Here is a 27130-nt window from a genome sequence, read left to right as displayed (position 1 = left end):
GTTGAACGAATAAATGAAAAGCTTTATTAAAGATCTAACATGTTCCAGGGCCTCTGTTAGGCTCTGGATTTTTTGTTGTTTTTTTGTTTACATCATCCCCCCTTTCCCCTTTACTTAAGAAAGCCATTTCTAAAAAAACCAAAAAAGTAAATAAATAAGATTAAAAAGGGCTGAGGGTGGAGTGAGGTGGGGGTGTTGAATCAGTTCACTACAACCTGTCCACTAAGTACATAAGGCAGATGTGTAATATTCCACATCCGTGGTCCCCCACCTCAGCAGAAAAGCCGGGTGTGTGTGTGTGTGTGTGTGTGTGTGTGTGTGTGTGCATTTTCCCCATTCTCTAGGACACGCTTGGCCATTAAAATGACGCAGCCTGCAGGCTGGAGAAGACTTCTTCGTTGGAGAGTCTGGGAAGTGCGGGTAGCTGGAGTGGGGAGAGCCGGGACAGGTAGGCAGGTGGGCAGGCAGACCGATCCGTTTGGGGAGCCGCCCCCCGCAGCGGGGAAGCTCGGGAAGCTGCCGCTCCACGCGAGGGCCCCCGTTCTCCAATCCGAGACGCAAAGGGCGAGGCGAGGTCACGAAATGTAAATGTTGAGGGGTGCGGGAGAGGGAGGGTCCCGGAGGCGCGCGCCTCAGCAGCCTCCCCAGGGGTGGGGCCGGGAAGCGGCTCGGGAGCGCCCGCCCGTGACAGTCGGAGCTCGGCAGAGCTCTCGCAGAGCCGCGCCTCCGCTGTCCTGGGAAGTCCGGGCGAGCGCTGCCCCGAGCCGGGCTGGGGAGGACGCGCTGCGGGAGCCGCTGGCCCCGGGCTCCTCCGCTGGCCCCGGGCTCCTCCGCAGCGGAGGATGAGAGGACCCCGCCTCAGGAGCCCTCGGGATTCGGCTTCCTCCAGCTGCCCCGAGCCCCCGCCGGCGGGGAGGTGAAGAGTCCGCGCTCCTGAACCGAAAGTCGGGGAGGGAAGGACGGGGAGTGCGCGGGGTCCCCGGCGGGCGTCCGGAGAGAGGCCGGCTGCCTGTGTGTGAGAGCGGGCGAACGAGCGCGGCTCCCCCCTGCACTGCGGGCTCCGGCTATTGTTCCGCGGGCTCCCGGCGAGTCCAGCCGCCGGATTCGGCTCCGTCCCGTGCCGGACTCGCCGAGGTTAGTCTGACCGCCCGGAAATCTCGGGACTCACTTTGGGGCTGCCCGTCTTTTCTTACTGCCTTGGTTTTTTAAAACAAAGTTGCCGGGGTCCCGGGGGCAGAGTTCCCGCGGCTCTCGGGAAAGCCCTTGGCCGGCCGCGGTAACCCGGGCTGTCGCGGCAGTCGGGGAGGTAGATGCCGGCAGTTTGCCCCGGAGCATCCCTCGCCCATGTGGCTGCCCGAGCTGGCACTTTGTCCGGGTTCACCGGGGGTTTGCTGGAGGCACTGAATAATGCAGGCGGGAGAGGGGCGGGTGCGGAGCTCGGGGGGAGGGGAAGCTTGTCTTTTGCCCAGTTCTAGAAAAGTTGTTTGTCCTAAAAATTGTCTGCGGTGCAGCCCGTGACCTCCGTTTCCCGGGGGGGTGGGGGGGTGGGGTGCCAGGATTTTTTTTTTTTAAATCAAATGCAGCTCCGAAGGTGGGGGTTGGGAGGGGAGGATGAGACGAATTGAAAAGGGCTCAGCTGGAAGCCGAGAGTTTGGAGGAGGCAAATTTCGGTACTAATCTCTTGGAAAGTTTGCAAAGAAGGCGAAGGAGCCTGCCTTGTAGCTGTTGACAACTTTTGCTGCTGCTTTTTCTTTGTTGAGAAAGAGGATGAATAGCTGGTTGTATGGGTCCCTCTGTGTCTGGAAAAGGGGGGGAGGGGGAGGAGGAGGGGGCTGGTCTGCAGAGGGAAGCAAGATCTGAGCCCATCTTTCCTATCCGATAAGCAACTGACACTTTTACCTCTTTGTAAAGTTTTCAAGGTTGCAAGTACCCCGATGGGAAAGTCAGCTGTTTAGAAGCACGTAACGAGATTCCTGGGTTCTGATCAGTCTGGTTAGGGTTGGTAGGTGGTGAAAAATGTTTCCTGGAGTTTCATTCTGGTCAGTAATTAATTCTTCTACTTCAGTTAAAAAGAAAGGGGGGGGGCAAAAGGGGAAGGAGCTTCTGAGTAATCGTGTGCCTTCTTTTGATCTGACTCTGCAAATGAATTTATGTAAATGTTTTTTTTTTTTTTTTTTGAAGAGGCTTTTAAATTTTGCCTATTATCTCCTAGGATTGCAGATCTCCCCAAAGGAAAAAAGAAATGGGGTTATCTGGCTTTAAAGAGGGAAGGTCAGATTGAGAGTTGATACTACCCCTCCCTCTTTTCTCCCTCACTTTCATTCAGGCAGTGACTGAAATAAGATCTGGGAAGAAGATGGAAGGACCCCACTGCCAAGATCAGGAAGAGTGTGAATTTTAAATTGGAATAATTAAATCAGAAAGCTATTGTGGAGTGAGTGGTGGGTTAGGCAGTTGCCGTCTAACATGCTATGGAATTCCTATTAAGTATTAACGATAATATTGTTAAGCAGCTTGTTGTTCAAAGAATCCTACCCCAAGTTCCAAGGAATTAACATTCTGGGTTTTAGATTTTTAGGATAATTAACTGAAATTCATAGTCTCAGAATTCAAGGGGAAGCCCGATTGTCAAGTAAGTGGAAATCCTTAATAACTTTATAATGCTTGAAGTATAATCTATCCATAAACTGGGAAGTGGGATTACTAGCATTTTAATCTCTTGGCTAGACTCTATAAGCCTGCTTAAAATGGAGTGTCCTTAAAGGTATACACCTTTAATTCTAAGCTTAGGTTTTTTCCTTCTTTTTCTTTTTCATAATATTTACCTCTTTTGGCTCTCGTGAGGATCACATGAGATGATTTTTTAAAATAATATTTTATTTTTTCTTCAATTGCAAGTAAAAACAATTTGTAACATTTGAAACTCTGTTTTTTTAATGTATATGCTAATTTAGAAAGAATGGTTGTTCTACCTTCCCTAGGTGGGGGAGGGGATAATTGTATTTTCTGTGTATTTTAATTGGGACTCACTATTCCTTTAGGTCTCATGACCACCCTGCAAGATAAGAAATATAGTCATTATCTCCATTTGACAAATGAGGAAAGATTCAAAGAGGCTTAGCTAATGTCAAACTGTGGATCACAGATTTTGAGCTTGTAGAGACCTGGGGGTAGGGGGGATGTTCATCCAGGGCCATCCTGTCTTTTTTGCTTATGAGGAAATTGAGATTCAGAGAGGTTCTTTGACTTACCCAAAGTTATACTTGTAAGTAGAAATGTTGGAATTAAATCCAGGTTGCTGGACTCCAGTCCTGGGTTCTCACCACTGAGTCTGAAAGGTACTTGTTCCTGATTGCATATTCATTTTTTGCTCCATTGTGTAGGCAATGCTGAATGCTGGAAGTCACCACCTCTTGAAATTCAGTTTCTTCAACTGTAAAAAACTTGGACTAGGAGGGTTATGAAATTCTGTCAGTCTTTGAAATGTAAATTATTTTTTCTAGAGTTAAAGGATTAACTAAAGCTCATTTCCAGAATAAAAAGGGTTAATGGAAGACATTCTATTTAAGTGTGTTTATCACCAAGCCCCGGAGTGGAGGGATAGTGATATTTTCTCCGTAAACATCCCTTTGAGGGAGAGACAAAGAGACTGAATGACAGAGACAGAAAGAAAGAGACGTGGAGGCAGAGAAGGAAAGAGAGAGGTTAAAATAGGCAGATAGCCAACCCAACTTAACTCTCACTCATTTCGGAAAAACTAATGCTTTAAACTAGAAGCATTGCCTGCTTTTAAAAGCTATTTCAAAACCAGGTCATTGGTCAGTGTCAGAGTGCTAAGAAATAGTTCCTTGCTTTTGACAGATGTCACCCTCCTTTGTTCTTGATATCAGTTGTAAGTCTTTGAACCTTCCTCCAGGTCTCTCTCCCTTTCATTCTTTCAAGATTTCAAGCCGGTGGACTTCCAAAGGTCTTTCCAAAGTCTGGAATTAGATGAAGCCAGAGAGATCATTTATTGCATCTGTTGGTCTTACATCATCCATCTGGTTGACACAGGGTTCACCATCCACTTGGAGATGAAATCTTATGTCTGCAGTGATTTGCCTCAGTCTTTTTGTCTTGCAATGGCATGTTGCGCCATGCAGGCTGATCCCTGAGAAGTATTCAGTGTTTTGTTTTTTCCCCTGCTGTCCTTGACTTGATGTTTTTAGTTTTATTGCTCCCCAGCTAAAATTTTCGCCTCTTACTGAGGAAAATATGATTGGTGTTCCATCTTAGAGGTAGCAGGAGATAGAAAAGGAATCCCTCCTGCTCTGTGCGGTGGGAAGCAAATAAAAATAAGTCATTTGATTCTGATTATGGCCATTGTTGAGAGTAACCCTTAATACAAATGGAGCAAAAGAATTCATCAGAGAAATAATGAGAAAAGAAAATGGACTGCTTCTAGTAGGGGAGTGTGAGCTAGATTGTGGGCAGTCAGCAGGATCCATAGGGACCTTCCTGATGTCCAGAGAAACCAGGATGGACCTTTGTGGAGAGCTTCAGGAAGGCCATGGGCCAGGGATGCACAGGAAGGATAGTGAGGTTCCTAGTCTATTGGAGTCACTTGGTCAGTAAGCATTTAATAAACACCTACTATGTGTCAAGTGCTACACTGAGGACTGGGGATAAAAAAGAAACAGAAGACAATCCCTGTCCTAAAGAAGCTCACAATCTACTGAAATCAGGAAAACCTCAGTCCTGTTTCCCGTGCCTGTCGATCTTGTGACCCTTCTCATTGAGGTCTTCATTCTGTCAGAAACATCATCAAATACTCAATGGTAGAAGGAAGTAAATGGGCTTAGCATCAGAAACTCAAGTTACTCAAAATGAAGTCTTAGGTTAAAATGAGAAAAACAGGTTAAATTCCTGTTGAGGGCTTTGAAAATGGAAAGCAGTATTGTTCTGTGCAGCAATGTTCCCTGACTTTGTGTGACAGCATTAGTGTGTCAGAAAGAAGCCCTGAATTTGGAGTCCCATGGGGCACCAGGACAAGACCTTTAACCCCTTTGAGACTCAGTTTCCTTATCTAGAGATAATAGTGGAAGAAACACTTGAATTGGAGTAAAAGGACCAGGTTCAGATCCTGGTTCTGTCACTCTTTGTGTGGCCTTGGTCAAATGAATTAACCTCCTGGGGTATTTTCAATCCTCAAATGAAATGACTAGCCTTGATGACTTCTCAGATAATATCAAATGAAAAGCTTCCTTTTTGAGATATAGCAGTGAATCCTCTTTCCTCCTCTTCTGCCTTTCTTCCCCTTAATATAATCATGGAAGGCCCAGACCAGCTGTTCTCAAAGTACGGCCCGAGGCAGATGTGGCCTGCAAATGGGCTGAGGGGTGGAGACAGAGTGTGAGTTTTTGTTTTTACTATAGTCTGGCCCTCCACAGTCTGAGGGACAGTGAACTGGCCCCCTCTTTAAAAAGTTTGAGGACCACTGGCCCAGACCTTTTGATTGAAGCACCAGAAGTAAACTAGGATTCAAATAAATCCTGCATCAGGTTGAAAAAAAATCAAAGGGATTTTGAATCACCTGATGAAAGCTGATTATGCTACGGGGAAAACATTTGGGGATTAACTAAAAAATGACACACTTCAGCGGCCATGGACAGCAGTTTTGCTCAGTTTTGACGTGGGTGACAAGCCAGTCTAGTGATGGAGGACCTTCAGCCAAGCACCTTAGTAAAAACAGTTTGGGGGGAGAGAATGAGAGGGAGAAATGCCATTTCCAAAGGAGTTGCGAAGAATCATCTGAGGTCTTCTTGCTGATCAAAGGCAAGAGCAGTGGTTGCTGATCAGTAGAAGCTGATGATAAAGGACGTAGAAAGATAGCCTAGGGTGGTGACAGTTTTCAGAATTGACCATCCTTGAGGCAGAAAGAAGTACAGGCTATGGACTCTAGAAAGGCACTGATGCTTGGAGCACATTAGAGAGCTATACCTGAGTGGAACTTCATGAGGAATTGAGGAAAGGAGAAAATGACTCCCAGAGACCAGGTTCTGAGCGCCACATTTGCTGGCCAGAATCTTTTGGCCACATATGTAACTCACTACCATGTACTCTGCCCACTTTCCCCAGGAATGTTTTGTGTATAAAGGTAAGAGTGTGCCTTCCTTTTTGCGTATGTGAGTGTGTTTTAACACTGTCCTTACTATATTTATTAAATACTCCTTTAAAAGTTAATTAAGTGGAAATAGGTTTAGAAAAATTGCATATATTTAACCTATTTGGATTACTTGCTGTCTAGAGGAGGGGAAGTGTGGAGGAGGGAGAAAAATTTGGATCATAAGGTATTGCTAGGGTGAATGCTGAAAACATGTATTTTGAAAAATAAAAAGCTAATTAAGCCTGTCTGATAAGTATTAAAGATCGTGCCACTGGGGGCTCATGAGCTATAGTATTGGAAAACTCTAGTCCTTCAGGGTTACTTTATCTTTTAGAATCTTGAGAAGTCATCAACTGCCCTTGGGGTGCCTGCTCTGCTAATGACAATAGAAGTTGGAAGAAGTAGATTCAAAAGAGGATATCCAGGCCTCCCACGCCATCCACTGTGCCACTTAGCTGTGAGTCAGGCTGCAGGTTAGCAACAAGCTCTCCTTCACTGGAAGTCTTTAAGAAAAGGCAAAATGATCATCTGTTTGATATATCAATAATAAGTATTCTTTTAGGAGTATGTAGAGGTCTAGATGGTCCCAGAGGTTTCTTTCAATGTTGAGATACTGTGATTTTACAGGGGAAGCAGGAAGGAAATTCATTTATATGTAATATATATATAGTTTATTACAGCATATTATAGTATATTAATATATAGTATTTATGTAGTGCCTTCTATGTGCTAGGCAGGGCAGTTGAGTCATGAAGTGAATAGAATTGGGGGCCTGGAATCAGGAAAAAATTAGTTCAAATCTAACATCAAATACTTAATGGCTGCATGCTCCCTAAGCAAGTTACTTAACCCCACCTGCCTTGGTTTCCTCATCTGTTAAATGAGCTGAGAAGAAAATTGCAAACCACTCCAGTATCTTTGCCAAGAAAACCCCAACTGGGATCATGAAGAGTCCGACGACTGAACAATGTGCCAGGCATTATGTTAAGCATCTGTAGTGTAATTTTCTAGTGAAAATTGCTCTGGACCTGGGGTGTAGTCCAGGCTGGTTTTACCACTGGCCCATTCTGGTGTGACCTGATCAAGACCTTTAATCTCTTGGACAAATCTCACCTCTCTAAGCCTTACCTCCTCATTCCTATAAAACTAGGGATTTGAAGTAAATGATTTCTAAGGTCTGTTCCAGCTTGAAAATTCTGTGATTCTATGAACTGATGTTCCATCAGCCAGACTTCTCCTTTTTTGTGGCTTTATCAGGGTTCTTTTTTATACCAGACATTTCCTAAACTCCCGTTCCCCAGCAGACTTCCTTGTAGCAAGGGAAAGCAGTAGATATCCCCCCCCCAATAAAATCATAGCAGCTGACAGTGTCCCCCCCCCAACTTCTGATCCTGCAGCTACTCACCTCTCAACCCAGAGAAGCCCCCATGACTTTCCCTCACAGGCTCTTTTGTGGAATCTGATTTCAAGGTGTGCAGCTGTATAGAGCCCTTCTCTTTTTTCAGACTTTATTCACTGATCTTTTGCCTTTATGATTTAAAAAAAAAAAAAAAAGTCAGTCCTGCCTTCTTCCTTTCAGAGACATCGCCAACATTCAAAACCTGCTCTCTGAGCCCTGACTTTTCGGTACTGGAGAGAACACACCATGTGTGTTCCTTTACAGTGATGGAGGTGTTGTGGGGGTGCCCTGCTACTCCCAACTGGGACTTTTGAGAGATTCCAGGACTTCTTGTTGAAGGGAGGACAGTGCCTAAGAGTGTTTACATTCAGGGAAGGGAAAAGGTGCTGATAACTGGAATAATCTCAGAGCATTAACAGCTGTAATGGTTTTGTGTGGTGTGTGTGTGTGTGTGGGGGGGAGATGTTGGGTAAAGCCTTCATCCCAACCAGGGGCAGGGAGAACTTGGAGGATTTGGTTCTTCTTTAGTAATGATGATTAATGTTTAGCAAGTGCTGACAGAGTGCCAGGCACTAGGGTACACATGGAGACTTCCTGGCACAGGGAATGGGTTCCTGGTACCCTTGTAGCTTCCCCCTAGTCCTCAGGAGTGCCATCCAGGCTTTCTGTGTGCTCTCTCTGTCTGTCTGTGGGTTTCCTTTCTCTATTCTATTTTCTTTCTATTTACTCTTGATTCTCTGTATTGTCTTTCTGTGTCTCTGTCTCTGACTCTATCTCTGTGTGTTTGTGTGTGTGTGTGTGTGTGTATGTGTGTGTGTGTGTGTGTCTTTCTCTGTCTCTCTGTCTTCCTCCCTCTGTCTCCTCTCCAGCCATATTTCACATCACACACACACACACATGTGCATACACACCTTCTCTCTGTATCTGTGTCTCTCTCTGTCTCTGCCTCTCTCTGTATCTCTCTGTCTTTTTGTCTCTCTTCCTGTCTGTCATTGTCTCCCTTCTGGTTCAGTCTCTCTCTCTCTATCTCTTTGCCTCTTTCTACCTCATCTCTCTCTTTGTCTCTTTCTTGGTTCCTCTCTGTGTGTCTCTTTGTCTGTCTTTCTGTCTCTCTCTTCTCATCTCTCTGTCTGTCTCTGTCTCTGTCTCTGTCTCTGTCTCTCTCTCTCTCTGTCTCTCTCTCTCTCTCACACACACACACACACACACACACACACACACACACACACACACACACACACAGATTTAGATTTGTTTTTATGCCTTTGGGTCTATTGTATACCCTCTCAACTTTGTTTTACCATTCTGCTCCTCCTCTTCCATATCTTCCTTCACCTCCCCTATAGATTGTGAGCTTCTTTGAGGGCAAAGTCCTTGGTTTGTGTCTTTTGGGCCAAGCTTCTAAGTGTTTTTCTTCCAGAGAAGAGCTGAATCTAGAACACCGAGCGCCCGGCATCCCAGAAGTGCTTAATAGATGTCACCTATTGACCAGGTAGAAAGTGGGAACTGTTTTGGGGGTGCTTTAGAGCAACATAATAGAACCATAGATGTAGGTCGAGCTGCAAGGGAACTTCCAGATCTTTATTTCTCAGTCTTTGAGGCCAGCCATTCAATTATGATTGAGTGGTAAAGTGATTTGCATAGCTGGTAAATATCTACAATGGGATTCATGTCTTCCTGACTCTAAGTCTAGACCATCTCTAATGTGGCAGCTTGAAGATCAGAAAGACCCCAATTCAAATTCTGCCCCAGATACTTACAATTCTATGACTTAACTTTCCTCGTCTTTAAATTTGGGATGATAATATCACCTATTCTCCTGGGGTTGTTGTGAATATCAGATGAGAAAATATATGTAAAACTCATTAAAATGTGATTGTAAATGTTACCTATTAACATTTTTATTCTGTATCTTAAATTAAAAGGTGCTTAAAGTTGGGGTGGGGTCCTTTGTCATATTTAGTGCCTTTTGGGGAGAAGTAATGGTGTTAGCTATTGTCATAATTAGAATTCTAAAGCTGGAAGAGACTTTAAAGATAATATAATCCAACCCTCTCACTTTAGAGAGGAAGAAACAGCCCCAAGTGGTGAATTAATTTGTTTGAAACAGTGGTTTTTATTTTCCAGTTATTTTCAATAGGCTAAGTTGCCTGTTTGCTGACATGCCCATGTCATAAGGGAATCTGACCTCCAGGAGACCAGTGGTTTCATAATTTTAGTTTTCAGGGGATTTGTCTACTTAAGTGTATGTGCTTGCATTTCTCAAATATTGCTTTAAAAGCCCTTGCTTGTACTATGGGGTAGTATTTGTAATGTGCTTAGCACAGAGCTTGCACATAGGAGGATTCCCTTCCCTTCCCCTCACCCCAGTTTCTGGTTATTTTTTTTTCTGGTTCTCCCAGCTGCTAGGGTCTTCTTTCCCCTCTGGGATTATCATCCATCTCCTTTATACGGATCATGTTCAGTTGCTGTTGTCATTCCCATGAAAATTAAGCTCTCTGTGGGCAGGGACTTTAATTTTGTTGTCTTTGTTTCCCTAGACCATGTTAAGTACTAACTTAAACCCTAGTACGTAAGTAGACCCTTAAATGCTTGTTGACTATTTGGCTTAGGATTAAAGTCTCTCTTTTCCTCATGCTGGCGTGCACATGTGTTATGTGTGTGTGTGTGTGTGTGTCTATAAAACAAGTTTCCTTTACCAGCTCTTCCCTCCCCCCCCCCTTTTTTTTTTTTTTGCTTTATTGTAACTTGGAAAGAATGGTGGCTTTCCAAAGACTGTGGAGGTCATGTCAAAGTGAAGGGCTTCAAAGCAGACTCCATGATCGACTTGTGTGTTTGTCTTCTGAGAACCACCGTGGCTAAGTCTGAACAGACACTGCTAAATGTTGTGTGTATTTGTATGTTTATGTGTATACATGCACACACATACATGCTTTAGTTTGTGGGAGTGAATGCAGGCATGTATCAGTATCTTTCCAACTCTATATCTGGCTTCAACCTCTTGTGAAGACTGCCTTCATTGTTGGTCTAGATGTCTACTGAGATGAGGCTCCCTGAAAGATCAATAGACTCCTATGGGTCTGTTTGTTAATGGGAATACAGTGATACAAATCTTGCACGAGTCCTTTCATGAATCTTCAGTGGAGGGCTGTTCAGTATATTGGGGACCTTCTACTTTATCCTTTGGGGAGACAGGGTCTGTGAGTTCTTGGAGAACTCCTGATGACACTTCTTAGGTACTACTCTGACCTTTGCTTGGGGCTCTAAGAAATTGCAGTTATTCAGTTTGAGGGTTTCTTGGCATGAAGACCTGAGTTCAAATGTACCCTCAGATACTTCCTAACTGTGTGACCCTAGGCAAGTCACTTAAAGTCTGTTTGCTCAAGTTGCCTTCTCTGTAAAATGAGCTGCAGAAGGAAATGGCAAGAAACTGAATAACTGAAACCTCTTAAAGCTCCAAGCAACGGTCCTAGTAGGTACTATTCTGCATTGGTAAGGACAAGACCCTATGACTGACACTCTTTCCACTGTGCTAAGTAGCTTTTCCTCATCAAGAGTTACCCAGATCTCCTTGATTTCCAGGCCAGCTCTGCTTTAACTATCCCACATAGTCCTTTCCTTTCTCTGTGTAATCTTTAATGATAAATATTTTCAGTAATGACAGTATACCTCTATTAACCCACCCCAGCTATATCTTAAGTGCTGCCTCCGAAAAGGTCTCACGGATTTTTTGTTCCCTGCATATTTCTGTGGTTATAAGCAGACGTTAGAAGAGCCTGAAGCATCAATTCCTTGAGGAGTGATTTTTTTATTTTTTTATTTTACAAACTACCAGATGTTCCATTATTTGTTCTAAATTTTTTTCTCACTCTCTTCTTCCTCCCATTTTTTCCCACCGTCTTTCTTTCCCCTCTTCCTTTCTTCTCTTTTTTCCCCCATTTTTTTCTCCTTGATGAATCTATCTTCCAGTGGTACTCACACACATGGCCTCACGGACATGATCCTAGTGGTGGGATTGGGGGCTAAAAAGGTCATTGGCTCCATGTGTCTCCTTTCCACCTCCCCCACTATCCCCAATTTCTGCTGAAGTCCCACCATACATAGATCTATGTGAGAGCAGCCTATTTCCTGATCCTTGACCCTGGCCTGTCTGCATTAATTAGAATAGGCTGATTCACAAGGATCAGGCTTGATTAAAGAAACTTTTGCCTTCTCCCTCTGGGTAACTAACTGCAGGGTGAGTCTGCCAACGAAGGCACTCTGGTGGCCAAAGAATTCCAGTCATCTCCTCCTGCCCTTATCTTTGGGATACATAGAATCCTTGAGTTTACAGGCTGCAAAAAATAAGTAATCTGGTTTTTCTAATGTGCTTATGGTATAGCCTTTGCTTCTTCCTCTGCTTCTTCAGTTACTCAGCTTTGACTTTCTGTCTTCCGGAACACATATTCTGGGTGACTTGGCTTTAGCTAATGAGCCTGAAATTTGTTGTTTTGTTCCAGTGGAGGTTCTACTATTTACTTACTATTCCAATTAATGATAAATGACATTTATGTAATGCTTTAATATTTGTATATTATGTATATATATGTAAAATAGATATATGAATAGATGTGGAAATGTATGTATGTGTACATATGTGTATATGTGTACATATTATTTATGTTATGTATTAATACAATATGGAAATATATTTTATAGTATGTAATCATTATATATTATATTTATATGCTAAATAAATAGAAACATATAAAAATATATATAAACCAACTTTCTTGGTCTTCACAACAATCCTATGAGGTAACTAGTAGAGATATTACTATACCCATTTTATGGATGAGGGAAACTTAAGGCTTAGAGGTAGACCTGTAGTGTGATTGTGAGGCAAATAGGATTTTGCCCCATGATATCCATCAGGGCATGAGGCTTCTTTCATGGACAGACTTCTACCCAGTAGTGATCCAGCACTTTATGCTGTCACATGACCCTAATTCTGCCATCTTGATCCTATCACATCGTATTCCTCTCCTGGGCTGACTTGCCCTTCCTACCCTGCAGAGAAAAGGTCCAGACCCACCCTCTGTACCCCTGGCACCAGTGGTCTGCTCAGAATATCCTCTGCACCACCACCTCCACATCCACTCATTCCAAACCCTTTTTGACCCAAGTAAAAACATTTCTGCTCTGTTGGGGTTGAATAACTTGCCTAGAATCACATAGCTGGTAATATGTCAGAGGGTTGTTCTTGAACTCATGCCTTCCTGATTACTTATCTAGCTTTCTTTTAGCTGTCCTGTGTGACCCCCTATTGAAGAGAACTTTTCTGTGATCACAAAGGAGATATAAAACTTAGAAGTGTAGCTAGGTTCCTGCTTCTATGGCTGCATTTAAGCTTGATATTTGTCTACTTTTTGAAGCTTCTAAAATATATTATTTTTGTTAGTGAATAGAATTCTGGACCTAAAAGCAGAAATTCAAATGTTGCCTCATATACTTACTAGCTGTGTGGCTTAGGCAAGTCATTTAATTTCTGTTTGCCTTTAAGTTTCTCATCTGTGAAATGAGGAGATTGGACTTGATGACTTCAGAGATTCCTCCCAGAACTAAATCTGTGATTCTCTGAAATGGTGGAGCTATTTCCTTTTGTGCCCAGGAAGTCCAGACATGTCATTTACCTCAGCTTTCCCCTTTTTCATTCTCTTTAGGACTGAGAATGATGGCTGCTGGAAAATTTGCAAGTCTTCCCAGAAACATGCAAGTGAATCATCAGTTCCCCCTGGCTTCTTCCATGGACCTTTTGAGCAGCAAGTCCCCCCTTGCTGAACCCCGCTCAGATGCCTATCATGATGTGTCTATACATGGGACCCTACCGAGAAAGAAAAAAGGATCTGTTCCCATAAGGTCTTCTGATTCATTTAGTTATATGGGAACCCTCCCTTACTCCAAGACCCAACGGCAGAACCCCTCTCTGATCCAAGACGTGATAGAGGAGAGCCCACTGCAGGACTGGCGAGGGGAAAATTCTACCTTCAGGTAACTCCTATTTAAGCTGTTCAAACTCATGCTTATTTATCTCAACAACTTCTTTATAAGCAATTTCTTTTATCAATCAGCTACCTAAAAAAACCAAAACACAAAAGGTCTATCTCAGTGTGTCTTTGTTATCATTTTACATTATAGTTTGTTTCCATTCAATTTGGCCAGGGGACCTGAAATCTCCATAATGATCCCATACAATTTAGTCCTAAGGTTGCTTACGTTAACTTGGAAAGTCCTTTTTTTAAGACAAGTGTCATGCTAAGTGCTAAAAGTTAAACTATGCTTCTGTGGACTGGATTAGCTTCTGAACAAAGACGAATGATTTCTTGTCCTTGAATAAGGAAGAGTGATTCCTTGCACCTGGATGAGGAAGAATGATTCCTTGCACCTATCTGCCCAAGATCTCGGTAAACAAGGCTCAGAGCTGATAAATGCCTCTTCTCTGAGTTTGCTGAGCAGACTGGCTAGAGAAAGATAATTGGCTCTGCCTGTTGGAGCTGGTTTTAGAAAAAGCCCAGATTTCTTCTTTTTTTTTTTTTAATCAATGGAGAGTCATCCACCTGAGATGTTCTAGGGTGAAGTATGTGACATTCATTGGAGGTGTGCTCTCAGAGTGCCCCTGTCCCTTCCTTCTCCCTGACCTGTCCACCTATAGTCATATCAGAGAGGCTGCTGTTTGGTTCTGAATTGCTGTGGATAACAGTAAAGATAAAGGGAGAATCCCATGTATTCTCAAGAGGAGATAGAGAGGCAAATTTCTACTAGGTTTTGGGTCCAGCTTACCAGGCTCAAAGCCTGGTTAGGGTTCAAAGGAATCCCTGAAATGTTTCTTGATCATCTAAGCTAGAGTTTCTTAAACATCTTTCACTTGAATGACCCCTTTTTGCCTGAGAAATTTTTATGTGGCCCTAGTAACATAGATATAAAATAAAGATACAAATCAAATATTTACTGATAATAAATAATACTTTCACATCTCCCACATCCAGTTACAAGACCCCACACGGGATCACAACCACAGTTTAAGAAGTGGGTTTGTAAGAAGAACCCACCGGGGTGGTAACTATAGGTCAGAGAGCAACTAAGTCCCTGAGAAAGCTGACTTTGCAGTTTAGGGGAAAGTAGATAATTTAACTCCCAACATTTATCAGGTGCTTTCTAAAAGCTAGGCCCTTGATTAGATGGTAGGGAAGTCAAGGAGAAAAAGACCAAGTCCTTGTTCACTCCACTATTACTCTCAGGAATCAGATGATTGATCATCCCACGGGCACTTCTTAAACACATGCTATGTGCTTAAGTACAAAGAATGAAACAATCCCTACTTGTAAGCAATTTGCATTGCGATGAGGGAGAAAACAATTACATGTAAAAGCATTTGCAGACTAAATATAAAGGGAACAAATGTTAATTAATACGAATTAAAGTAAGAAGAAAGGAGTTTGGATGGGAGAGCCTGGTTACCAAGAAGGGCTTCTTAGAGAAGATAATGCTTGAGCTGACTATTAAAGGAAGAGTGGAATTCCATAAGACGAAGGTAAGAAAGGAACACATTCCAAGCATGGAGAATGGCCGGTACAAACAAAGACAGAGAGGCTAGAGATGGAGTGTTGTTTGTGAAGCAGAGACAAGTTTGACTAGTTTGGAATCCAGAAGAGAGAATAATTTATAATGAGGTAGGAAAGATGGGGGGGGGGAATGAAGGGCTTTTGAAATATAAAGAGTTTATTTTTGATCTAAAGCAATAGGGAGCCATTGGAGATAATTGAGAAAAAAGTGACACTGTCAGATCTGAACTTTAGGACAATAACTTTGACAATTATGTATTATGAAGAAATTATTGGTGATTTTGGATGGATAATAAGGTCAAAACTTAGATTATTACAGAAGCTTGAATGAAAGAGAAGGAAGTAGAGGCTTTGAGTATAGAGGGCTTTTTTCTAGGATGAACAATTATCTCTTTCCCATGCTTAAAAACATAATTTAAAAGTATTGGTAGCTTTTTGTTTTCATGTTTTTATATCACCTCTTTGTTCAATATCTTCTTCCCTGCTCCTTGAGAGAGCTTCTTTAATTGTACATGTATAATCGATGTCAGATTCTTTGCTGTCTTGGGGAGGAGGGGAGAAAAAATTGGAACTTAAAATCTTACAAAAGTGAATATTGAAAACCATTTTTACATGTAAGTGGAAAAATAAAACATTAATGAAAAAATAGAACATCCTTTATATGAACAGACAATTTTCATATGATGAAATTGAAACTATTTCCACTCATATGAAAGTGCTCCAAATCACTATTGATCAGAGAAATGCAAATTAAGACCACTCTGAGATACCACTATACACCTGTCAGATTGGCTAAGATGACAGTAACAAATAATGATGAATGTTGGAGGGGATGTGGGAAAACTGGGACACTGATACATTGTTGGTGGAGTTGTGAAAGAATCCAACCATTCTGGAGAGCAATTTGGGACTATGCCCAAAAAGTTATCAAACTGTGCATACCCTTTGATCCAGCATTGCTGCTATTGGGCTTATATCCCAAAGAAATACTAAAGAGGGGAAAGGGACCTGTATGTGCCAAAATGTTTGTGGCAGCCCTTTTTGTAGTGCCTAGAAGCTGGAAAATGAACGGATGCCCATCAATTGGAGAATGGCTGACTAAATTGTGGTATATGAATATTATGGAATATCATTGTTCTGTAAGAAATGACCAGCAGGATGAATACAGAGAGGCTTGGAGAGACTTACATCAACTGATGCTGAGTGAAACGAGCAGAACCAGAAGATCATTATACACTTCAACAATGATACTGTACGAGGATGTATGCTGATGGAAGTGGATTTCTTCAACATAGAGAAGATCCAACTCACTTCCAGTTGATCAATGATGGACAGAAACAGCTACACCCAGAAAAAAAAAAACAAAAAAAAACACTGGGAAATGAGTGTAAACTGTTTGCATTTTTGTTTTTCTTCCCAGGTTATTTTTACCTTCTGAATCCAATTCTTCCTGTGCAACAAAAAATTCAGTTCTGCACACACATATTGTATCTAGGATATACTATAACATATTTAACATGTATAAGACTGCCTGCCATCTAGGGGAAGGGGTAGAGAGAAGGAGGGGAAAATTCAGAACAGAAGTGAGTGCATGGGATAATGTTGTAAAAAATTACCCATGCATATGTACTGTCAAAAAAAATGTTATAATTATAAAATTAATTTTAAAAAGAACATCCTTTATAACAAAGAATAAAAAAGGAAAAAAAAGCAGTTTAGCAATCAAATATCTGCTATTATATACTTATTACTTGTTATATGGAAGATATATATATTCCAATTGATATAATTATAATGATATTGCATATAATATATCCTATTGTTTATATTTCATTTATATATTCAGAGCCTTCCATCTCTGCAAAGAAAGGAATGCATCTCATACATCTTCCTAAGGGACAAGCATGATCATTATATAGTATTTAGTTTTGAGTATTGTTGTTTTTTCCATTTTCATTCTAATAGTCATTGTGGAAGTTGTCTTCCTGGTTCTGCATACTTCATTTTGCATCAGTTTATGACTCTTGATGAGTAGAAAGTTAATAAGGACAAAGCATCCAGAGCTGGGGTTGGCTATCTTCGTATGGTCACAGACATCAAGTCAGAATGCAGCTGATGGCTATGGAGAGCTCCCTGCTTCTCTGACAATTGTACAGGTTCCTTCTCTTGGAGTTCTGTTCTCTGGGCAGGGTGCCAATTCTTATAAGGGAAATGGCAGTTATTAGTCCCCTTTTCTATCTTGAGGAAGCTCTTAATAAACACTCAGTGTCCACACTGTCATCCGGCCTGGAGTTCAAAGCTTTGATCCCAAAGTCATCTTGGGCAGAGAGATCAGTATTCTGCACTGAAGAGTGTATCTTTCTAAGGGTGGGTCCCTTGGTTTGAAGTCCAGGATCTTTGGAAAGCATGTGTGTGTGTGTTCACCATTTAATAAGCACCAACAGCTGAGATTTGAGCCACCATGTTATAGTCAAGATTTACATTGATATCAGTAGTTAGGCAATAACAACAAAGCATTTATTAAACACCTAATATGTGCCAGGTAATGTGTCAAGCCTTGAGATACAAAGAAAGGTATAAACAATTGCTGCTCTCAAGGAGCACATAATCTGTTGAGGGAAACAAGATGCATAGAATTATATGCAAAAAAAAAATTCTGTACAGGATAAATTGGAGATAATTAACCAATGAAAAGCATTAGCGTGACAAAGGATAAAGAAAGTCTTCTTGGAGAACTTGAGATATTAGTGGGCACTTGTAGGAAGCTAGGGAAGCCAAGAGGTAGAGAATTTGAGGAATGAGGGATGATCTGTGAGGATGCCTAGAGGTGAGAAATGGAGTGTTTTGTGTGAGGAACAGAAAGTATCTCAGTTCATTAGATCTCAGAATCTATGGAAGGGAGTAAAATATTAGACACTTATAAAGGTAGGAAAGGACTATGTTATGAAGGGTTTTAAATGTCAGAGGGGCTGGGCAGCGAATAGAGTACTAGGCTTGGAATCAGGAAGACTCATTTTTCTAAATTGAAATCTTGCCTCCGAAACTTGCTAGCTGTGTGACCTTGGGCAAGTCACTTAATTCTGTTTGCTTCAGTTTATTCATCTGTAATATGGGCCGGAGAAGGAAATAGCAAAAAACTTCAGTGTCTTTGCCAAGGAAACCCCAAAAGTCGAATATGATTGAAAAACAACTGGACAACAACAAATGCCAGAGATTTTCTGTTTGGTCCAGGAGGTAATAGAGAGCTATTCGGAATTCATTGAATGAGGAAGATCAGATCTACAACTTAGAAAGATCAGTTTGAGCATATTTGTATGTGAAGTCATAAAGAACTTATTGAGAAATTGCATTTGTGTGATAAGCAAAAGAATATTGTCAGATGTCAGAAGATATGTGTTCTAGTCCCAGGCTTGCTACTTACTACCTTGACCAAGTCGCTTAAATTCCCAGGAACACAGTTTCCTGATCAGTACGAGGAAAGAAGAGGGGTTGGACTGGTAAACAATGAGTTCTAGCTCTAGATTTGTTGTCCTACAACTTGCAATGCAATTCTGAGTGAGAATGTAAGGAGTTAAACTTCAAGGGACAGACATACATATGTACAAATTTTTATTCATAGACCCAGCACATTTGTGTAAATCCCGAGTTCTTAATTCAGAAGAATCAAAGTCCTGCCCAAATCTTCTCCTTGGTCTCACTTCTACTTTTTACAAATGAGCTGAGAAACTGACTTGGCTAAGGTGAGATGGTCATAAATGGAGACAGAGACAAAGATTGACATTCTGCTCTCCTGGTTCCCAAAGTTTTGCTGCTCCAAGGAACTATAAAAATACCAGCCATTCCTTGACTCTGTGCTCCCACTGAGACCTCCATTTCTCTTGAGAAACAGAACATGTTTTTGAACATGGGAGAGTTGGTTAGCCTTGCCTGTTTTGTGGGTAAAAGGGGCTGTTCCGAACCAAACTGTCCAGAATAAGGTGAGTGATTTTGGTTTGCTTCAAATCATTTGGGATTTGTAAATTTTTTTGTCATTTCATGCTGTTGGAAATTTTAATTCTAATTGGCAGCGGCCAGCTCAGATAGCAGATCTGAAACCCTTTACCTTGGGCAGAGTTAGGCTGGGTCCTGACCTGTTTGTAGCCAGAGGGTAGAAATGAGGGCAGGTTTTTACACAAAGTGCCTTAGGCCCTTCTCAGAAAAATCTTGCTTCCACCCACTTAATAAATAAATGCCTTCTGGTTCTGTGACTCAATCCCAGGGTCCTCCCCTTTCCCTTTAGAGTTTATCTATTACTATCATATCATCATGATAGCTTGCCTTTTTATGTAGTATTTAATGTTAAAACCTTCTCCTGTTTGATCCTCACAACTGGTGCCATATGCACATTTTACAGATGAAACTGAGGTAGGCAGATCAAGTGACAGGTCCAGTCTCTCACACAGTTGGTGCTAAGTTGTTAACTGAGATTTTTGGAGGGTCCATCTTCAGAACTATCTGCTTCATTATCATTATGATTATGGTTCAGGCCTGTGATTTCTTCTCTTGGGAACTCCAAACCCTAAAGCAGATCATTTGCAAACTTGTCCCAGAGATTTGTTGGGAAATGGGGCCATTTCCATAGGCACTTATCCATAGGCACACAGTATGTCTCCAACACAGGATTTGAAGATAGGTCTTCCTTGTTTGGAGGCCTTTATTTCATCCACAATACCATGGTGGCTAAGTCATCAACATTCATTGTTGTGGTTGGTTCAATGGATATTAAGTATTTATTGAATGTTGTCATGTTGGATACTTTCTTTTTTTCCTGTTTTTTTCTGATAGTAAGGTCAACTTTGTACCATAGCAGCCTTGAAAGACAAGAGATGGCCAAATGTAGTGCATGGAAGGCTAGCCTTCAAATCAGGGAGACCTGAGCAATCACTTAAGCAATCATTAATTCAGGTGGCGATCTAAAGCCAGAGGCTCTGGATTCAAATCCTCTCTCGGATATTACTTATATGATGCTGAACCTCAGTTTCATCATCTGTAAAGTATGGTTCAATTAGATGTCTCGGGTCCTTCCCAGTTTTGAATCTCTCTTCCTAAATTATAGGGGTTGCCATTTTGTACTTGTGGAAGGAGTTCCTCTTGCTGATGAAATCCCCCTGAAAGAAAAAGTACAAATTTAATTAAACAGCACCAATGTGGGAGGCACTGGAGAAGGAGGTCTTTCTCCACTGACCTCACAATCCAAATAGCTAAGCCATCCCACCCCCACATATTGTAGAGCTGCTAAAATCAACAGCCCTCTGAGAATATTGGCACATCTGAGCAGGGTCCAAGGTTCTTTATAGAGTAGGTGAAGCTGTCCAGAGCCTACCCAGTGCTCTCGCTACTTTGTGTGAGACTGGGCGATGCTATGGGCTGCCAAGCAAAAGAATCTCAGTCCAGGAGCCTGCCTTTGCCCTCAGGAACCTGTGTTTCTTGGCTTCGTCTTCCCCTTGGCTCCTTTGCCGTGTTTTTGTGGTTTTGAACGATGGCCAGAGCCAGAACAGTGGAGCCTTCCACCTTCCTGGATGTTCTGAAGGCACTGTTATCATTGGGCACCCAGATGTAGACTCTGGGAGGTTGCAGGCAGGATTTCCTCTTAACATCATAGCTGTGGTGTGAGCTGTCATTTCTTTGATTCCTTTACCTTCCTATGAGGCATTTTCAATCAAATTTGGGAACTTCTGTGGGTTGAGAGAAAACCTTTTCTTTGTTACACTAGTTGTTTTGATGGCCATGTAGCCAAGGGATGAAATCCTTTCGTTTCTCTCTGGATGTGGAAATGTATAGACACTCATGTCTACTCTTGGAGATTGCCTAGTTCTTCCCTTGCTGGGGAGGCCCCCGGCACTGAGGATGCAAACACAAAATTGGGTCCTTCCTCTCAGGGATTATGCTAGAGATGGAAAGGCCCTTCCAAGTAATTTGGATTCATCCACTTATTTTACAGATTAGGAAACTGAGGTTTGCTTTAGTGCAACAATAAGCATCATAGTCAGGGTTTAGACTCTAGATTCTTTCCTTTATTATTCTGCCTCCCAAAGATTTTACATTCTAATAAAGGAGAGAGAAATACAGGAACTATATGGTCCATTTTGAAACTAGTGAATCTAAGATGGCAGTTAAGTGGCTTAGTGGAATAGATAGCCGACCCGGGATCAGAAAGACCCAAGACTAAGATCTAAGATCTTAGAAAAGAAAGACTAAGACTAAGATCTTAGTGTAACCTGTGAATTGGAGAGGTGCAGCTAAGTGATGTGGTGGATAGAGTACTGATCCTGGAGTCAGGAAGACTCATTTTCCTCAACCTTAGACACTTACTAGCTGTGTTACTCTGGGCAAGTCACTTTATCTTATAAAATAAGCTGGAGAAGGAAAGGGCAAACTACTGCTGCAGGATATATACTCATAGCATGGATGGGATATGGTTGATGAACTTTAATTTAAAGGAGATTGAGAAGAGTTGATAGGACTGGTAGAAAGAGAATCATGTCAGAGTGAAAACTGAGGGAAGTGAGTGAGCAACAGTGAGAGGGAAATGGTTGAGCAATAGTGTAGTGCTAAGAGTGATCTGGAAGGATGAGAACTGAGAAAAAGTCCTTGGATTTAGCACTAAAGAGATGTTTGGTGACCTTGTCAAGAGCATTTTCCCAAGAGATACCAGATTGTAAAGGGTTGAGAAGTGAGTGGGAGGAGAGAAAGTGGAGGTTCTGAATGTAAACCACTTGTGCTTGAAATCTGATGACAGAAATGGGCTAGCTTCAGGGGATTTTAGGGCCTATCAAGTGTTTCTTAAAGATGCTGGAGATCTGGGTGTGTTTGAAGACCACCTGGGAGGGAGACTATTCTTTAGATTAGTGAGTGAAAGGGTCCTAGCTCTGCCCCAAGGCAAGTCCCAGATTTGAGTAATTAAGTAAGACCCTGATGGAGAGGTCTGGATGTCACTGCTCCTACCGATGGGGAAAGGAAAGCAGGTGGTCCATTAGCAAACTACCTGTTTTGGATCTGGGAGGTCTAGAGTTAAGCAATGTAACTTCCAAGGGAGCAAACTAGCAGCATGGGAATAGAGGAGTATCAGGAAAGGTCTTGTGTGGGAGGTAGCCCCTGATCTGGAAGCTGGGGGCAGCCTAGGTGGTGCAGTGAATAGAGCAGTGGTTTTGGAGTCTGGAATATCTGAGTTCAAATCCAGCCACAGATACTTACTAAATGTGTGGACTTTGGACAAATCACTTAACTCCCAATAGCTGCAGTTCCTCATTTGTAAAATGAGAACACATGGGAGAAGGAAATGTAACAGCCACTCCAATTTGCTGAGAAAACCTCACAGACAAAATCCATGGGATCACATAGAGTCTGACACAATGGAATAGTAATAGATTTTTAAGCGTGGCGTTGAGGAAGGAGTGCATTCCAGACATGAGAGATGACTCTTGTAAAAAAAAAAAAACAACACACACACACACACACACACACACACACACACACACACACACACACAAAACCGGGAGATGGAAGCCCTGCAGAAAATATGTGTTTTACTAAGTGTTTGCTGAATACTAAATTCTGACAGGATTTGGACTAAATTTGGACTTCTGTCTTCCTGCTTCTGGGCCCAACTCTACCAGCAGCCTCTGGTCGTCTTCTTAACCTAGGATCCAGGATCCACAGACACTTTGAGGACCGTGGATAAATTTCAGAGTCCCTGAATTTGGATGGGGAAAACAGTTACTTCTTTGTTTTCACTGACCTTCAACTGCAGTTTAGCACTTTCTTACAAGTATTTTAAAATCGTCTGAAAGAGGGTCCATAAACTTCATCACACTGTGAAGGGGTCTATGGTATAAAGTTAAGAAAGAGTCTCTTGGAGCAGGTGGAATAATCATCATGTCCATTTGGAATTTCTGACATTGACTGTAAAATCATAAAAGGTTGGAAGTATGTTGTACACAAGCAATTATAATGTGTGCTTAGAAAGTACTACAGAAGACATTCTTTTAACATTTAATTTTTATTTCCATTTTTTCTTAATTACATGTCAACAAAAATTTTTAACATTTACTTTTAACATTTAAACATTTACTTTAACATTTAACATTTATATTTTTTTCTTAATTACATGTCAACAAAAATTTTTAACATTTACTTTTAAAATTTTGAGTTTCAAATTCTCTTTCTCACTTCCTCCCCACAATAGATATTATCAGAGGCTTAGACTAGGGACCCAATCTGTAATTCATTGGTTATAAGGAACCTGTGGTGAATTGAATCAGATAGGAATTACCAAGAAGGAACTGATTTGATAATGATAGAATTGAATGGACTTGCCATTGATTGGATGGATATTAAGCATGTGGAAGAGGGAATAAGAGCCACCTACTTTAAAAAAATAACAAAACAAAACACCAAAAAAAAAAAAAATAAAATCTGGGTATTTTTAATATGGTGACTAGATTAGGAGAAGGAGCTGATTTGGAAGGGAAGAGTGTTTTTTTTTTTTCCTATATTTAATTAGAAATATACAATTCAAACATCTGGGTAAAGATGACTAGCAAGCAGTTGCAAATGCAGTGTACTGTTCAGAATAGAGATGATGATTAGAAATATAGGGCTTGTGGAAAAGATAATTGAATACCTGGAGGTATTAAAATTTTCTAGAAGGGAAAGAAAGGATATGACATGGAGAATAGAGTTTTTGATAAGGTCTAAATTTATTAGGTGGGGCAGCTGACAAATTTATTACACCAGAAGAAGAAAAATAGAGAATTGGACAGAAGGAAAAATGAAAGAAGTAGGAAGAGACCTTTAAAAATGTTATATAATAGATTTCTAGTAAGAAAAACTTGAAAGCAAGGTAGGTGGCTTTGTGAATAGTGTGCTATTTGGAATCAGAAAGACCTGAGATAAAATTCAGCCTCAGACACTCAGCAGTGTGCCTCTGAGCAAGTCATTCATCCTTGATTTGCTTTATCCAATGGAGAAAAAAATGGCAAACTACTCCCGTATTTTTGCCAAGAAACTCTAATGGATGGCATTGGCACGCTATGGTCTATGGGGTCCACAACTCCTCAACTCAACAACAAAGGAGAAATTCTCTAGAAGAGGAGGAGTGTTCTAAAGCATGCAATGTTTGCCTGGAGGTTGGGGAAATATGGACAGAGAGATAAAGTGATTAGATTTGATGAATCCATGAGCAAAGGATTCCAGATTCAGAATCTGAAGAACCCCTGGAGGTCAATCTAGCCTAATGCCTTCATTTTACTAGGCAAGTCTAGGCAAGGAGTTAGCATTTTTATATAATAGCATGTGTAAATGTAGTATACTATTCACCTAGTATATGGCCAGGCACAATGTTCAGAGGAAATCAAATGTAGGGAGAGTGTAATGATTTGCTTATTGGCCCACAAGATCTTCCCTTCAATTAGGTGCTCTTTCTGCTATCTTAATCTCAATGGCCAGAGAAAAAAATGTGGAATTTAGGGGTAGAAGAAGGAAAGAAAGGCAAGGAAGAAGAGTAAATGAATATAGATAGTTGTTCTAAGTTTGGCGGAAGGGAAGCAGATAGATGGGCAGATAGTGGTTGAAGGGGAATTAATGTAGGGTAGGGAAGATGTAGAGAAGGAGAGGAACATGCAATTATTGGTGCCTCGTGATCTCAGGAGAGAACAAGAAATTTTGTAGACACAGAATTCAGAGATTCTGGTACCTTTGAGGAGTGCAATTTGGATCTGCAGTTCAAGAAGGGAACTTGGATCCAAATGGAATTTTATTTTTCTCAGGCACTAAATGAATTGGCTTTGGACTGAAGGGTAAGCATGAAATCAAGTGAGGAAGGAATGATGCAATGGACTCATAAAAGGAAGGGTTTGGGAAGATGCTGGCTAGCCTGTAGGTGAAGATGGCCCTAAAGAATCTTGAGCAGGACTATAAGGCAAATGGAGTTGGGGTTGATTTGGGTATGAAGAGAAGGTTTACTTCCTACATCTGAACCCAGGGATGGAATCTAGCTACAGATAGAATGAGGGGTAAGCTCTAGGCAGTGTAGCAACTACACCCTAAACTTGGGTTCTAGCTCCTTTATTAATTGATTGGCTGAATGAATGAAAAAAATTTGGTAAATTCCTACTTTATGTCAGGCGTTGTGCAATGCAACTTGTTTATGGACAAAATAATCCTTGCCTTCAAGGAGCTTCCATTCATTCTAATAAAGGAAGACAAAACATATACAGAACTGGTAGCCAGGGAGGAATGGCATGGACTGGGCAATCAGAGGAAAACAAGTGCAAAGGCCTGGGGAATGGATCTAGAGTTACATAGGATAAGGAATAGCCAAGAAGCTCTCTCCTTAGCCTTAAATAACTTGTCCAGATTTTTGTAGCTAATAAGTCTGAGACAACTCTTCCTGCCTCCTGGTCTAGAACTGGATCCATTAGGAAACTGCCTTATGGATGGATCAGGAAGCACCTTTTCCTTTTGCTGTAGGGAATATCACATTGCTTATTCATTTTTTAACAAACTCCAGCATTTTCATTATGCTTTTGAGTTTGCAGGGAGGGAGGAAAACAAACATCTAAAGGTCAGCTTTCCCAAACACACACATACACACACACACACCCTTTAAAAAGGGAAAAATAGCACATAGATAGCAGCCACAGGGAGCAATGTTCACTTCTAAAAAGCTCTGTATTTGGCCTCAGACGGCCTGAAAGTTGGTGATTCACTGATGCCAGGCAGTGAGTGTCAGCCAAAAGACACACTGGCCTTGATATGCCAGTTTTCTCATCCTTTGCCTATTCAGTTGGACAGAATAATGGCCCTGAGAGGAGACTCTCACTTTCCACAGTCCAGACTTTGGGTTAAGGATGGGCTAACCTATGACCTCCCCAACTCTTTATCAGTCAGAAGCACTTTTGTTTTCCCTGAATAATCTCTTTTTTGTGTTTATATATAGACTCCCTTTCAGCACCACACCTTGGTTCTTAAAAGGGCTACTCTCTGCATAATTAGGCACACTGTGTGTGGGAGATGATACAGTTCTCTAGTTACTGCCCTTTTTGTGTGAAAGACACACAAATCAAGACCCCATATAATGGAGGACACTGATGCAGAGATCTTGGAGAAGCAAGAGGATCTGAGGCCTTTGAATCTTGGTTTTAAAAAAAAAAAATGTATAGGAAGATTGTATATGGAACTGTGAATCTTAGTTACAAATAACTGTTTTCCAAGCCTTTTTTGAAATCTTAGAAGTGACACAGTGGTTAATTGGTACACACCTGTGTTGGAACCCCAGATTACAAAATGTTTGAAAGGAATTCCCAATTCTTTCTTTCACTTTGATTCCTGATTCTTCATTCTTGTCATAGAGATTGATCCTTGGATCTCAAAGGCTTATACCAGTGGAATGAAGTTCCAACTAGGGACAATTAGATGGTGCAGTGGATAGAGCACTAGGCTTGGAATACCTTGGAAAACCTTTCCTGAATTCAGATCAGACTTTAGGCACTTCCTAGCTGTGTGACTCTGGGTGAGTCACTTAAATCTATTTGATTTAGTTCCTCATCTGTAAAATGAACTAGAGATAAAAATGGCAAAGCACTCCAGTATCTTTGCCAAGAAAACCCCTTGAAAGGTCATGAAAAGTTAGACATAACTGAATAACAATAACAATAATAATAACTGTAGCAGTTTCAGCTTGAAAAGCATTTGAGTATAGGCCAGATCAGTAGTTTGAGTTCAGCGATTCAAACATCAGGTTGGTCACAGAAGGACAAAGATAGATAGATAGATAAGATACATATACATATATATATATGTATATGTATGTATATATATATGTGTATATATATATATATATATATATATATATTTATGTATGTATCCACATATCCCATAGGAATTCTTGAAGACATATAATCTTCTTGGTTATGTAGGGATTATCTATTCCCCAACAAAATCAGA

The 27130-nt window shown here is 41.3% G+C and overlaps 1 protein-coding gene across 2 annotated transcripts in view; it reads left to right on the top strand.

The window, feature by feature from the left end:
• Nucleotides 1-346: 346 nt before the first annotated feature.
• The window catches only part of BCAR3 (BCAR3 adaptor protein, NSP family member), a 169866-nt gene continuing 143082 nt past the window's right edge, over nt 347-27130 (top strand). Inside the window, exons 1-2 of one of the 2 annotated variants that reach the window (XM_074262716.1) lie at nt 347-448; nt 13247-13574. In XM_074262716.1, the coding sequence (XP_074118817.1) occupies nt 364-448; nt 13247-13574 (413 nt within the window). In that variant the 5' untranslated portion in view covers nt 347-363. Of the gene's footprint in view, nt 449-687; nt 1135-13246; nt 13575-27130 lie in introns of those variants that run through there. The other variant, XM_074262717.1, reaches the window with a different exon arrangement.

Source organism: Sminthopsis crassicaudata, chromosome 4 (genome assembly GCF_048593235.1).
Source record: "Sminthopsis crassicaudata isolate SCR6 chromosome 4, ASM4859323v1, whole genome shotgun sequence".
Classification (NCBI taxonomy): Eukaryota; Metazoa; Chordata; class Mammalia; order Dasyuromorphia; family Dasyuridae; genus Sminthopsis; species Sminthopsis crassicaudata.
The sequence above is the reverse complement of the archived record's forward strand: the minus strand, read 5'-3'. Positions and strand labels throughout refer to the sequence as shown.